General features: G+C 48.8%; 1 protein-coding gene across 1 annotated transcript in view; it reads left to right on the top strand.

The window, feature by feature from the left end:
• Window positions 1-14497, top strand: part of SLC6A8 (solute carrier family 6 member 8) — a 238100-nt gene that overhangs the window by 175955 nt on the left and 47648 nt on the right. Inside the window, exons 7-8 of the mRNA XM_069645372.1 lie at window positions 9709-9833; window positions 10604-10716. Of these exons, the coding sequence (XP_069501473.1) occupies window positions 9709-9833; window positions 10604-10716 (238 nt within the window). The remainder of the gene's footprint in view (window positions 1-9708; window positions 9834-10603; window positions 10717-14497) is intronic.

Consider the following 14497-nt stretch of genomic DNA (forward strand, 5'->3'; position numbering starts at 1 on the left):
ATGTCATTTAGGGGTCGCCAGGGGTCGCAGCTGCGACCCCTGAAGTCTCCCTTGCTACCCCCTGTGTTATCCCTTGCTACCCCTAAAAAAGTGTATTTTTTTTATGCAAGCTTCTGGCCTGTGGCAAGCGCCAAGTGGCTCTTTACTTCTGGAGGGGCTGGCTTTCTTGTTCATGCCTTGTTCCACAATAATGTGTCTTTCTGGAATTCTATACAATAATTGCTCGACTCATTAAAGGTTTATGCCAGGCACACTTCAGGGGGTGAGTCACTGATTGAGTCTGTTCTTAAACACCTCAACTCAGCCTTTCAGCCTTCTGAGGTTGATAAATGAGTACCAACATAGGTTGGGTGATATTGTATGTTTAGCTTAAGTGCCATTTAATTACACATCATTATCATTTGGCCATGGACGTCTGCTTGCATTCACAGTAATTTGGTAATAGGGGCCCATACACACTGATCTTAATGATACATATGGTGATCCATTCTTGTATGAAATGTACATCACATTATAGTGATATCGTAACCATATTTTTTGTAGTGTACGTAGGAACAACACTATGTGATGCCACTTCCTGATTTTTCAAGGGGTGAAAGGTTGTGCTCCATCACTTCCCGCGATATCACTTCCGGGTGGGGTCAAATGACACCACTTCCTGTGCGCTCATCAGAGGTCAAGGGTCATGTTATGTCACTTCCCCTACCACTGGCATTTTGGTGAAATGACGTCCCTGACTTCTACAATAAGGTTTGGTTCTCTGGGTCCCATCTTTCCACGTGTGTGTGCTCCCACGGCAAGTGTGTTGGGATTTTCTGTTGGAGCCAAACTGGATATTTTGTGCTTTACTTTTACTGTGTGTGTCTGTATGTAAATCATGCGCCTAGAAACACTTGTGCACAGGCGCCTTATAAATGCCACATCATATCATATGTCTGAGGGCCTCTGTATATGGGCAGTACTTGCTAAGGAGAAAGGGGCTTGCTTCTGTCTCCTTTTGTTTGGTCTGGAGGGAGCTCTCGTGTAGAGCTTTGCTGTTGGGGTTGCTGGCTTCTCAGAGTCCCTTCTGCCTGCCTGCCTGCCGTGAAATCTCCGGTTTTCCCGGTAACTCCCTTTGACTCTGCCTGCCGTGTGTAGACGAGCCTAGCACGTGAACGCGATCCTTCCCCTTGCAGGCACACCTCTACCAGTGAACATGAGATTGCCACGTGGACACAAGCCTACCAGGCGAATTGCACCGGGGAGGGAGCCAGGGGGCTTCCAGGGTTTACGTGTGAGTTGTATCGCTTGGCACACTCATGCTCCGGGAAAGCGAGAAGAGACCGCGTGACACAGCTGCAGGATATCACATTAAATAACTGGCCCTGATCTCCTAAAGTAATGTGATATGATATGGCGAGAGGTGTAAATAGAAGTGACGAGCAGCAGTGGATATGAGTAGGCGCGATGGCACGCCGAGGGAAGCTTGTGTGTGTTGTGATCAGGGCCGTCCTGAGTGGCGGCAGCGCCCTGGGCAATTAAACAAAATGTCATTCACTCGCCGAGCCGGCGTGGCGGGGGCTAATGCGGCGCCCCGGCGGTTGCCCTGCCCGCCCCGTGCTAAAGCCGGCCCTGGTTATGATGGGCCCAGAAGAGCAAATGCATGTGGGGACTAGCCTTGGGCAGCGTTTATATGTGATAAGATTGAGAGACCCAGCGTAGATGGGGATGGGCTTTGAGGAGAGTATATATGCAATAAGATTTAGAGACCTAATGCATGTGGGGACTGGCCTAGAGCCATGCGATAAGATTGAGAGACCCAATGCATGTGGGGACTGGCCTAGAGCCATGCAATAAGATTGAGAGACCCAGCGTAGATGGGGGTGGGCTTTGAGGACCGTGTATATGCAATAAGATTTAGAGACCCAATGCATGTGGGGACTGGCCTTGGGCCATGCGATAAGATTGAGAGATCCAATGCATGTGGGGACTGGCCTTGAGCCATGCGATAAGATTGAGAGACCCAGTGCAGGTGGGGATTGGCCTTGGGGAGCGTGTTCATTTAATTAAACTGAGATACTCATACTTAATGCATGCAGGGACTGGCTTTGGGCAGCGTGTATATGTGATAAGATTGAGAGATCGAATGCATGTGGGTACTGACCTTAGGCCATGCGATAAGATTGAGAGACCCAATGCATGTGGGGACTGACCTTAGGCCATGCGATAAGATTGGGAGACCCAATGCATGTGGGGACTGACCTTGGGCCATGCGATAAGATTGGGAGACCCAATGCATGTGGGGACTGACCTTGGGCCATGCGATAAGATTGAGAGACCCAATGCATGTGGGGACTGACCTTGGGCCATGCGATAAGATTGAGAGACCCAATGCATGTGGGGACTGACCTTGGGCCATGCGATATGATTGAGAGACCCAATGCATGTAGGGACTGACCTTGGGCCATGCGATAAGATTGAGAGACCCAATGCATGTGGGGACTGACCTTGGGCCATGCGATAAGATTGAGAGACCCAGTGCATGTGGGGACTGACCTTGGACCGTGCAATAAGACTGAGAGACCCAGTGCAGGTGGGGACTGACCTTGGACCGTGCAATAAGATTGAGAGACCCAGTGCAGGTGGGGACTGACCTTGGACCATGCAATAAGATTGAGAGACCCAGTGCAGGTGGGGATTGGCCTTGGGGAGCGTGTTCATTTAATTAAACTGAGATACTCATACTTAATGCATGCAGGGACTGGCTTTGGGCAGCGTGTATATGTGATAAGATTGAGAGATCGAATGCATGTGGGTACTGACCTTAGGCCATGCGATAAGATTGAGAGACCCAATGCATGTGGGGACTGACCTTAGGCCATGCGATAAGATTGGGAAACCCAATGCATGTGGGGACTGACCTTGGGCCATGCGATAAGATTGAGAGACCCAATGCATGTGGGGACTGACCTTGGGCCATGCGATAAGATTGAGAGACCCAATGCATGTGGGGACTGACCTTGGGCCATGCGATAAGATTGAGAGACCCAATGCATGTGGGGACTGACCTTGGGCCATGCGATATGATTGAGAGACCCAATGCATGTGGGGACTGACCTTGGGCCATGCGATAAGATTGAGAGACCCAATGCATGTGGGGACTGACCTTGGGCCATGCGATAAGATTGAGAGACCCAGTGCATGTGGGGACTGACCTTGGACCGTGCAATAACACTGAGAGACCCAGTGCAGGTGGGGACTGACCTTGGACCGTGCAATAAGATTGAGAGACCCAGTGCAGGTGGGGACTGACCTTGGACCATGCAATAAGATTGAGAGACCCAGTGCAGGTGGGAATTGGCCTTTGGGAGCGTGTTCATGTAATTAGACTGAGATACCCATACTTATTGCATGCAGGGACTGGCTTTGGGCAGCATGTATATGTGATAAGATTGAGAGATCGAATGCATGTGGGGATTGGCTTTGGCAATCGAGTACATGCATTAAGACTGAGATCCTCAAAGTATTTGGGAATTGTCCCTGGACCGCGTGATTAGAGGACTGGGGGCTCAAATGCATGTGGAGATTGGTTTTGGGGGGAGCAAGCGTTTAATGATGGGTTTGAATGAGCGATGTTCTGATGGTAGACCTTTGCATGCAAACATGTGCCAGGATGAGCCTCGCGGAGCATGTGACTGAGAACCGGCACGTATGCAGCTCACGAAATGGGGAAATCCGCCCCTGTCCGGGTGGCAGGGCAGGGCATTCATTGCAAAGAAGGCACTGAGTCCCTTGCTTTTCACCCAGAGTGCCGTCAATTCACGTCTTTACAACTGTTGAGCGGTTCCTATTGGAAACATACAAACGGTAGAACCCCAATCAATACACAGTCGATCATATATAAACCCCCAACACGTTGTAAGTGCCTGAAATACCTTAACTCAATCATTAAGCGCCATTTCAATGTTTCAATCATGAAGTGCATATTTACTCAATGGGTATGAGCTGTGCTCAGTGTAAGCAAGCACAGTGTGTGTTGCCTCGGAAAAAGAAGCATTCTGCACATTCCCCCGATACATCCACGACCTTTAATGCATGAACTGATAGGGAATGTCCCTCTGCTTCTAATGTTGTAATAACAGCTCTTATTGTTGCCTAATTTAATGGTACTCAATGACCTTGGTTGGGAACCTGTGACATGCAGTCTGGACTCATGTCCGAGGGGAGCACTTCAGGCTTGAGCTACCCTCCCAGATCTCCCAGAGGGGTTCCTCGTTTACCTTGCAGAATACAATCATGCAGTACCCACCTTTTCCCTGTTAGTAGAGGAGTGACCACTGACAATTCCACCCACCCCTGCTGCACCACTCAAACTTAGGAGGTTCGTGTGGGATGCAAAGTGGTCCAATGAAAGATATTTGCGTGCCACGCCTCTACTAGCCAGGGGAACATGCTGCCGGATTCTACCGGAGATTCCCACGGTCAACATCCTTTTGTTTCTAGGAATATTCCATCATCAAACACTTCAGGCAAAAATGTTTTGAAGTTTTCATCTAAATTGAATACTTGGGGCCTCATTACGACCTTCGGGGAACGGGTTAACGGGCTCCGCTAATGGAGGCGGACCCGTTAAACCCCTTCTGCGAAATGACGAGGTCCCCTCGCAGGACCCGGTAAGGACCCCTGGTAAAACCAGGCATCGTTACCGGGTCCCGCGAGGGGAAGAGGCAGCTAACAATGGGCCGGTCGTAATCGGCCCATTGTTAGCTCCCTCTCCCATTCCCATTGAGCCCTATGGGGGCTCAGATGGGAATGGGGAAGGTCCGGGCCCAGGTGCCCAGAGGGAGGAATTACCGGGGCCTCTGAACTCGGAATGGCCCGGTAATTCCCCATTCTGCGAACCCGGTAAAGGAGCCCAGTTTGGCAGCAGCCATGGAGCTAATAACTCGTAATGAGGCCCTTAGTCTCCTACAAAATTGTGAATGTATGTCAATTGGCGACAGTCAGTTCCTTCTACACTTTATCCTCCGGAGAAACTGTTTAGAGGTTTGACATATGTCCCCCCACATTGTCCCATGACCGTTAAGCTTTTCTTTTGGCTGTTTACAGCTATAGAGTAGACCGATCAGAGTTGTATAGTTGTGTCGTGTGACCGACTAGGATCAACAGAAAACTTGAAACTGAAACATACTGTAAGTAAAAAAGATTTTATTCAATTGAAACACACAGGTTGAGGCATGGATATAGCCAAACAGGGATGTGTCTGTGTAAGGGTGTGAGGTTTAAGGAGAACAAAACAAGGTACAGGGGATTTTGCAGAACAAATCCTAATCTACAATAGAACTGTGGTCCAAAGTCCAAGTGATGTAGTCTACAACCATTTGTATTAAAGGTTGGACTGCCATGAAGGGATCCTAGAATGTCCTGTGGGGCTACATTGTCTGGACCCTTTACGCATATATTGCAGACGAACGTTGGCTCTCCTGGGCACTGGTCATTTTGCCTCCACTTGATTTCTTTGCCATCTGTCCTGGGAGGATTTGTCGAGATACAGTCCTACTTGTGCTCCCACCCACTCCAGCCCAGGGTGGTGCAGCATGCTTTGAGCTGTCCACCAGCTGAGGGTCCTCAAGAGCACACCACAGGTTCAATGTTCTCACACACCCGCAACATTATAAGAGAATTGGGCCAATGAGGGTCTTACTGAGGACACTTGGGCAATGTTGGCGGTGGCCATGTTGCTCGTGAGTCGTTTTGTTACCCAGGTGTACCTAATCGCGGTCGTGTGATTCACTGACACCTCACAGTTTAAAAGGCTGAGGTTTATCCGGGGGACTTTCCATCTTCGAATAAGACAGCCCAGTAATGGTGGCTGCCTGATCTCAATATGGCATCCCCAGGTCAATATATGGGCCTGCTCCCCCCACCTCCCTGTCTCCCAACACTGTATTTAACTGTGGTCTTCCCTATGCCTTGATGAACAAATTAAAAACAATCCATGCCCATAATAATTAATTTCCAAAGTTTCGAAATCAACTCCAATTTCAGCCATGCGTTTCTCCACTGGCTTTCAATGAGGGACAGAAATGATTTTAAGGTTCTCTGTCTAATTTGTAAATGTTTGAATAATCTGGGCACTACATACTTCACAAAAAAAACGGATGCGGTATCAACCAAATCGACGGCTGCGCTCCGCTGAGATATTGCTGTTGGTGGTGCCCCCCTCCCGCTGTGTCTCTAGGGGACGCAGGCGTTTTGCAGTGTATGGCCCCAAGTTATGGGACAGCTTTCTCTGGGTGCTCAGGAACATTAAGGCACTTTTCCAATTTCGTAAATTCCTTAAGACACATCTTTTTAAATAATATCATTGTCGGTTCTCTTTTTTCATGTCGCTGGACTTTTAGTTTCTACCTGACAATTGGAGTATATTGCAATATCTGCACCCAGCTGCAGGTTCGCCTGTTCTGTCTATGCGCGATATAAGTAACTCAAAATCAATAGTTCTAATGACAGTGTGGTTCCTAACAAATACTCTGTCCTTGATAGTTAATGTGGATGTGTAAACAAGATTTGGGAAGTACAGTGGGCCAGAAACATTTACTGTTAAAATCTCGCAGAACTTAAAGGAAACTGTGCTGAAGGAAAATTGTGGATTCTCATCTGAGGAATTTCTTGGAATTGTAATTGGGAATGGTGCATTTAGTAATGACCAATATTTGATAGGATTTACAAACCTGCCTTGTTATAGGTTTGCATGGTGCTTAGCCGATTGGACTACTGTAACTCATTATATCTTGCACAGCCTAATGGCTTAGTCCAACGACTCCAGCGCCTCCAAAATCTGGCTGCTCGTACTGCTACTGGCTCTCCCTATGGGGCACACATCACTCCGGTTCTTCGTGCCTTACACGGGCTCCCTGTTGGTCAGAGAGTTGAGTTTAAATCACTATGTATTGTGCACCGAGCTATCCATGGACTGGGGGCAGAATATCTCCAGTCCAAATTTACTCGCTATCTCCCTGCCCGCTCACTGCGTTCTTCATCTGCCGACCAGCTGGTGATTTCACCCTATCGGCGTGAACTGATCGGAGGTCGGGCCTTCTCTGTGGCCGCAGCTAAATTGTGGAACAACCTGCCGCCCAAGATTAGGGCTATCTCCAGCCACTCAGCCTTCAGAAAATCGGTGAAGACCTTGCTATTCTAACTCTGCCTTGGCCTTATGGGTTCCTCCCTCTCTTCATAGCGCCAAGATACCTTTGGTGAAAGTGCGCTTTAAAAGTTTACATAACATAACATGGGAGTTGTGACCAGTTTCTTATTAAGGATATAATTAGAAAATGAGTGAGAAAAAGTGTGTTTTAAAGGCCCATTGGGCCAGTGCCATTCCCATGATGCCTTATTAAAAGGGGTGACTGGGGATTCCCCACGTCTCCTAGCGAAGCAGATCTGGCCAGTTCCGATCCTGCTTAGCAAAGTAGCTATTGTGCATGCCTAGCAATGTAAGCTTTACATGCCAAACAGATCATCTCCATTGCTGCATGCCCAATAACCGGGTTTATCAATGTCCACTAACATATGGTCAGGGCTGGGCTCTGAACTAAAGTCGGTGTTAATGCAGACAGGTTTGGACACGCGCCTAAATCACCACGAGAACTGGGCTGCACCCAGCCAGACTGATTCATGCTATGGTGGAAATGAAGCGTGTGGCCCAGACTTGAGACTGTTATTTGAAATGGGAGAGTGTCTACCACCTGCCACTAGCCCCATTGAGCTTGGGATCAGAGACTAGCTAAGCCCGTACTCCAGTTGACGTGCAGAGACAGTGGGCTCACCCTGCTGTCTGAATCAGCAAAGAACCGGGTCTGTCCAGCTAGATTAGGCTTTTGATCAACAACCAGTTGGATGATAGATCTCCTTGAGATGCGTGCAGGGCAGCCTCATGTAACCAACTTGCCATGCCCCTCCAACCACATTCTATAAAAACAAGGGAGCTGGGAGTTATGTTTGCTCATTGACCAGTGGTAAAACCAGCATCTTCTGCCACCCACGAGCTATCTTGCCTGAAGATCAGCTGACGTTTGATACATTCCCACCAAGAAAGAGATCAAGATAATCAAGACCAGCCCAAGCTCCTCGACCTGTGCGGCCTGACCACTTGGAATCCTTTTTGCAATGCCCACAGGGCAGAGCTTGCAGACACAGCATGAGTGCTAAGGGCGTTCTCCGTAAAGCGCTTCTATTGCCAACACCATGAGAGAGAGAGGGAAGCTTTACTGATTACACTCACATGTGCTCCTCTCACTGCTGATGGGATAAGAGCAGCCAACCCTGATGGAGGCTTCAGCGGCCTGGCCTGCAGCTGCCTTGCTGAGCATAGTAAGTATTGACTAGTCTGTTAGATCCCCACTGGGACATGTGAAGAGCTTGGGTCGGGAACCCCTCAGGAATGATGGGGACCTACGAACATCTGGGGTTCACCATCACCTTCTGCGACTGGGTAGGCGTGATGGCACTGCAGCGGACAGCATTGCCCCTTTGCCATTTTTTGCAGTCAGGTTCTGTGCATCACCCAATGCAGGTGTTCACAGTCTGACCGGCATGTGGTATTTTGGGCCCAATTCTGTCTGCCTCCACTCACACTTCTGAGTACTCTCTGAGTTTGTGGGCTTTGAGGAGGTCATCAGCCTCTCTCTACCTTTTGGCAGGATAGGTTGTTCTTTGAGGTTCCTAAGAGGGCTCAACAAGGATTCAGTTTTACTCGTATTTGTGCCACCCTATGTTAACGTCCCTTTTTTCTAGCCTTGTATCCCCGTAGGATGTCTGGGAGTGCAGCGCTGCACGGTTCTGGGTTTCCGGTAGGCCACAGTTTGCTCTCTGTAACAGTGCATGTAGCAGGCTTAGCGATTGAGAAACAACATATAAATAACTGTGTATCGAATTATTAATTAATATGTTGTATCCACATGAATGTCTACACGACAACATAGGCACAAGTAAACCTAAATCTATTAATTAATGGGGTTGGGGGAACAATATATCATAGAAAGGCATGTATGGCTTTATCTAAAGAAATGAGTCCAAGAAAGAGAGCGCCTGTGTGAAAACTCCCCACTCCCCGAGGCTTGCAATATGATTGACATGTTTCAAGTATTGCCCTGGAGCTAATCCCGGCACATCTGTTGGCTCCAGTGGAAGCCCTCTGTGATCTAGAGAACTGTACTCTGGTGCTGGTGAGGGACATTGGTGGTACTTGCGGTTGAATGGATGATTCAGCCAGTAGCTGCCACCCGGAGCTTAGTGTGTTTGTAAAATAGAAACTGAGAGGTTCTGGAAACCAAGGTCGTGGGAGGCCTTTGCTCTCAATGGCTGATGTTTTAGGAATCAGCCAATCAGATACAATAAATGCTAAGGTCCATCCATGATCGGATCTGGAGTACACTTCTCTAGGTCGCTGTAAGCTTCCACTGGAGCAAACGTAAACCAATATCTTTAAGGGTGTGTTGGCGTGATAGAACTAGATGGAGGAGAAATAATTGATATACTGGGTTGAACACAACTTCTCAAACACTTATGTATCTATATCCTGCTGTCTGACCGCGTAATCATGACATTCTGGAAAGCAGATGGCAGGCGGACGCTAAGAAGGCAGCGTTCTGTTGTAATGTGAATGCATTTTGGTCTTCACCAGAGATTTAAGGTCGTTTCTGTGCCTCTTTGTCTGCCCCTTAGGGATGCCTTTATCCTGGCTTTGATCAACAGTGGGACCAGTTTCTTTGCCGGCTTTGTGGTCTTCTCCATCCTGGGCTTCATGGCGATGGAGCAAGGTGTGGACATTTCCAAGGTGGCAGAATCAGGTAGGTGGTGCAAGAGGGGCATTTCTGTCCCGGGGGCTCTGGGTGGTAATCCCAGCTGCATGGACTCAAATGAAGCTGCCTGAGGATAAAGTGGGGAAGGAGGGACACTGTCATCTTTCATCCTGGCCTGGTTCCATCAGCCCGCCACTTTACCCCTCTGATTTCTGACTCCGTTTCGGGCCAGTCCTTGCTCTGCCATCCATTGACTTCTCCATCAAGTTCAGGCTCTAGAATGTGCTCTCCCCTGCATCCACATTTCTCCAACACCCTCTCTCCTCATGGTCTTCTCCTAAGTTGCCAGGGCCCGTTTCAATGTGTTGATAGTTTTGTAGAAGCCAGAGACACAGCTTTCAACCACTAGCTGACAAGACTGTGGTCTCCGGCACCAGCCCCACTACTCATAGGCTATGACAGGGGCAAACATTCATCAGATGGTCCTCTGGTTCCTGCACTTCAGATTACCCACAATGGGACCCTGGGCGATCAGACAATCCCACCCCTAATTGACAAGACTTTCGAGCTTCCATCTTTACATCTGCCTGGCAGACAAGTGGTCCGAAGTGGCCTTAAAGCAACATAAGGCACTCTAGACAACACTTACAAATAAATGGACGAGTAAGAGAATTGTGTTTTGTTGTACGAGTGCCGCAAAGTCTGCCTTTATTGTGTGTTCTATTGGTTGCTGGTTCTGCAATTGGCATCCAAGAATTCCCTTTACTGCACACTCTGCGGCTCTTGATGTACTCGCTGACACCTGTCTATTCCCACAGGACCCGGTCTGGCCTTCATCGCCTATCCCCGGGCCGTGAGCCTGATGCCCGTGGCCCCTCTCTGGGCCGCTCTCTTTTTCTTCATGCTGCTGATCCTTGGACTGGATAGCCAGGTAGGTCATGGGGCAGGTTTACCAAGATACTGCTTCGCTTGGAACTGGTCTTGTCTGCAGTGGAGCCGCCTTCCTGTGAGGTGGTGCCAATATGCTCTGCTGAGTGTCTTCCTTGCTCTGCTGAGTGTCTTCCTTGCTCTGCTGAGTGTCTTCCTTGCTCTGCTGAGTGTCATCTTAGCTCTGCTGAGTGTCTTCCTTGCTCTGCTGAGTGTCTTCCTTGCTCTGCTGAGTGTCTTCCTTGCTCTGCTGAGTGTCTTCTTTGCTCTGCTGAGTGTCATCTTAGCTCTGCTGAGTGTCTTCCTTGCTCTGCTGAGTGTCTTCCTTGCTCTGCTGAGTGTCTTCCTTGCTCTGCTGAGTGTCTTCTTTGCTCTGCTGAGTGTCATCTTTGCTCTGCTGAGTGTCTTCTTTGCTCTGCTGAGTGTCATCTTTGCTCTGCTGAGTGTCTTCTTTGCTCTGCTGACTCTTGTTTGCTCGGATGAGTGTCTTCTTTGCTCTGCTGACTCTTGTTTGCTCTACTGAGTGTCTTCTTTGCTCTGCTGAGTGTCTTCCCTGCTCTGCTGAGTGTCTTCCCAGCTCTGCTGAGTGTTTAATTTGCTCTGCTGAGTGTAGTCTTTGCTCTGCTGAGTGTCTTCCTTGCTCTGCTGAGTGTCTTCTTTGCTCTGCTGAGTGTCTTCTTTGCTCTGCTGAGTGGCTTTGCCCGACTAGGAGGTTTCTTTGATCTGTAGCATGACTGCATCAGTTTCCCAAGGCGCAGAGTAATTATGTACACTGCTTCACTCTGTCGGCTGAGTTCTTCCCTTTGGCAGAGTTCTGCTTTTATCTGCCAGGGTGCTCTTTTATTCTGCCAGTGCACTGCTTCACACCTGATTGATCATACCCAGGAGAATAGGTAGCGCTAGAAGTAGAGACAGCTGATGTGCAAGGAAGGGTTCAGCCGTCCTACATTCCGATTACACCCAACCACTAACACTATCACATCGGCACTCTATCCCCTCGGTTTGTTACCCAGAAATCCAACTGTGAACACCCAAAACCAAGGCGGCTACAATCACCTCATCAAAGAAACTTCTGAAAACAGGGAATTTACCACCACCTTAGCCAAGAAACACTAAATACCAGGGCCTTTCCCAAAAAGCACAACTGAGAAGCACCCAAACCCCAGGGTCTTCACCATCCCCTCACCTGTGAAACACTGAATACCAGGGCAGTTACCAAAAAAGCACAACGGAAAAGCACCCAAACCCCAGGGTCTTTACCATCCCCTCACCTATGAAACACTGAATACCAGGGCCTTTACCAAAAAAGCACAACTGAGAAGCACCCAAACCAAAGGGTCTTTACCATCACGTCAGCTGTGGAACACTGAATATCAGGGTCTTTACCAAAAACACAACTGTAACACCCAAACACCACGGTCTTTACCATTGCTTCAGCAACGTAAAGCAGGGACTTTGACACCATCAGAGCTGAGAAATACCAATATCGTTCAGTGTCAAGTGGTCAAACACCCAGTACCAACGTTTTTTGCCAACCTCCCTCCTGAGATACTCCCAAACACAAGAATGTTTGCCAATGTTTCAGTTGCCTCTAACACCTAGGCCCACACACTCTGCACTCCCCACCCTATCTGAGACTCAGTGAACTGCACCCCACTGTCTCCTCCCCTGGTTGCTTGTGGTTCCCTTGCTGCCAATTGGCCACCCTCCCCTGTTAGTTCCCTGCTACCTTTTTCTCCACTTCCCTCACTGTGTGCTTCCCCCTACTATTGTAAAGTGCTCTTTCGCTTCCCGACGCTAGGTTTACACTCAATAAATACCCTGATTATAACAATAATAGTTGTGAAACGCCACATACGAAGGCCTTTGTCATAGGGCTAAATCTGCCTGCGCACCAAACCATACAATCTAGTCCGTTTTTCATGCTATTTTTGGTCATTGCAGATATCAATTGGAATTGACCTTTTAGTGAGTTGATTATCTAAGCCAGCATTAAACATTCAGGTTGCAAGCTACTAGCCACGCATAAAAAGTCACTCGCCAGCTCATTTCTGTACATACAGACAGCACAGCATTTCATACCAAGAGCCAACTATCACCAGCCAATGGCTAGTGGGAGTGCATATTTTGAGGCCTGATCCCAATGATACGTCACTTGCAACCTTTGTTGAGAAACTCTGATAACCACCTGGGCCTTTACCTGAAAATACATAAAACCAGAGTGTTTACCCACCACCCCAGCTGAGAAATGCATACCAGCGGAGTCTTTGTCCACACCTTCAGGTGAGCACACCCAATACAACGGCCTTTATCGCTGCAGCGCAGCCGAGAGATGCATGTATTACCGGCATGTTTGCCCACCAGCTCAGCTGAGGGACACAGAATGCCAGGCCATTTGTCTCAGTACCCCATCACCCAGGTTTTTTCCCACCTCCGCTAAGAAACACCCAATATCGGTGCTTTTATCCAACTCATTAGGAGATAATCACCCAGTCCCAGGAGGGAATTTTACCCATCGCTCAAGAGAAAAGGCGCAATGCCATGGCATTTACTTCACCACTGGAGCAGAGAATCACCCAATATCAGGGCATGCACTGCATCGTCCCATATGAGACACCCTATGCCAGGTGAGAATCACCCACTTCCAAGCCTTTAACTTGCCACCACTAATTCCAGGCCCATTACCTGCCACCCCAGCAGGAACAAGGCTCCACAACAACCTTTAACTCCTCCCACATCTGAGAAACCTCCGATATGTGGACCTTTACCTACAACCTTTGCGCCAAAGTATACTTACCAATAGTGTATCTAGGCTCTTCATTGTGCTCGCATATATCTCCCAGTCCAGCCTGAGCACCGTACATAGTCACGCCCACTGCAAGCGAGAACACGTGCATCCTAATAATTTCTAACTAGTATCTCACCTGCACCTCCATCTTGATTTCTGCTACCCATACTACAGTCCGGTAAGACGGTGCTCCGTCTTAGAACCTCTGACCATAGCTAGCCCAACAAACATAAGTCGCCCTAACACCGTCCATCAGTGGTGCCCGCCACCCGCCTACCCAACATTCCCTACTCACCTTAATCAGGATCAGCTATCTCCTCTTAGTTTATAATTGGAGGCTCCATTAGAGCCGCACTCCACCACCATAGTTTCCATCCCACTCAATAATAATTCCTTACTGTGTTCAGGAAGAGCTTTCACCCCTCTAGAAAACGGCCTAGCCAACATTTGTTGTCCCTGTCATCACCCACACCATACCCAACCCCCTTCCTACCAATGCCAACCCCCTCCCACACACCTCACCACCTCAGACCACAGCCAGTACGTCCAGAGATAATACCTTAACCTCAACGAAAGACAAAACCCTACACATCAAGAATACCCTCACCACCTGCCTGCCTAAAACCCCTTGTCCTGATGCTCTACGCGCAGACCGCCTCAAGTACAGACTGCTCATCCCCCCTTCCACATCTACATACCCCTACATAGGACACACTAGGCACACCAGACTTCCATCACGTCTTTGCCACAGCCCACCCCACACCATGAACTACGCCCATATGCTAAAACAGCACTCCAAAATACACCATACCACTACAACAACATCAGCTGAGATTCAAACCGTTTCCACTCGTAGCCCACAAAGTAACAAGTGTAACAAACCCCCTCCACACTCCACACCCCTCCAACCTCAATCCTCAACCTCTCTATCGGCGCCCTCACCCCCGCTCAAGGCTGCCCTCCTCAACGTGCACTCCTTAGGTGCCCGTGCTTTTTA

The sequence above is a fragment of the Ambystoma mexicanum genome, chromosome 2p (assembly GCF_040938575.1).
Source record: "Ambystoma mexicanum isolate Mex_15411 chromosome 2p, UKY_AmexF1_1, whole genome shotgun sequence".
NCBI lineage: Eukaryota > Metazoa > Chordata > Amphibia > Caudata > Ambystomatidae > Ambystoma > Ambystoma mexicanum.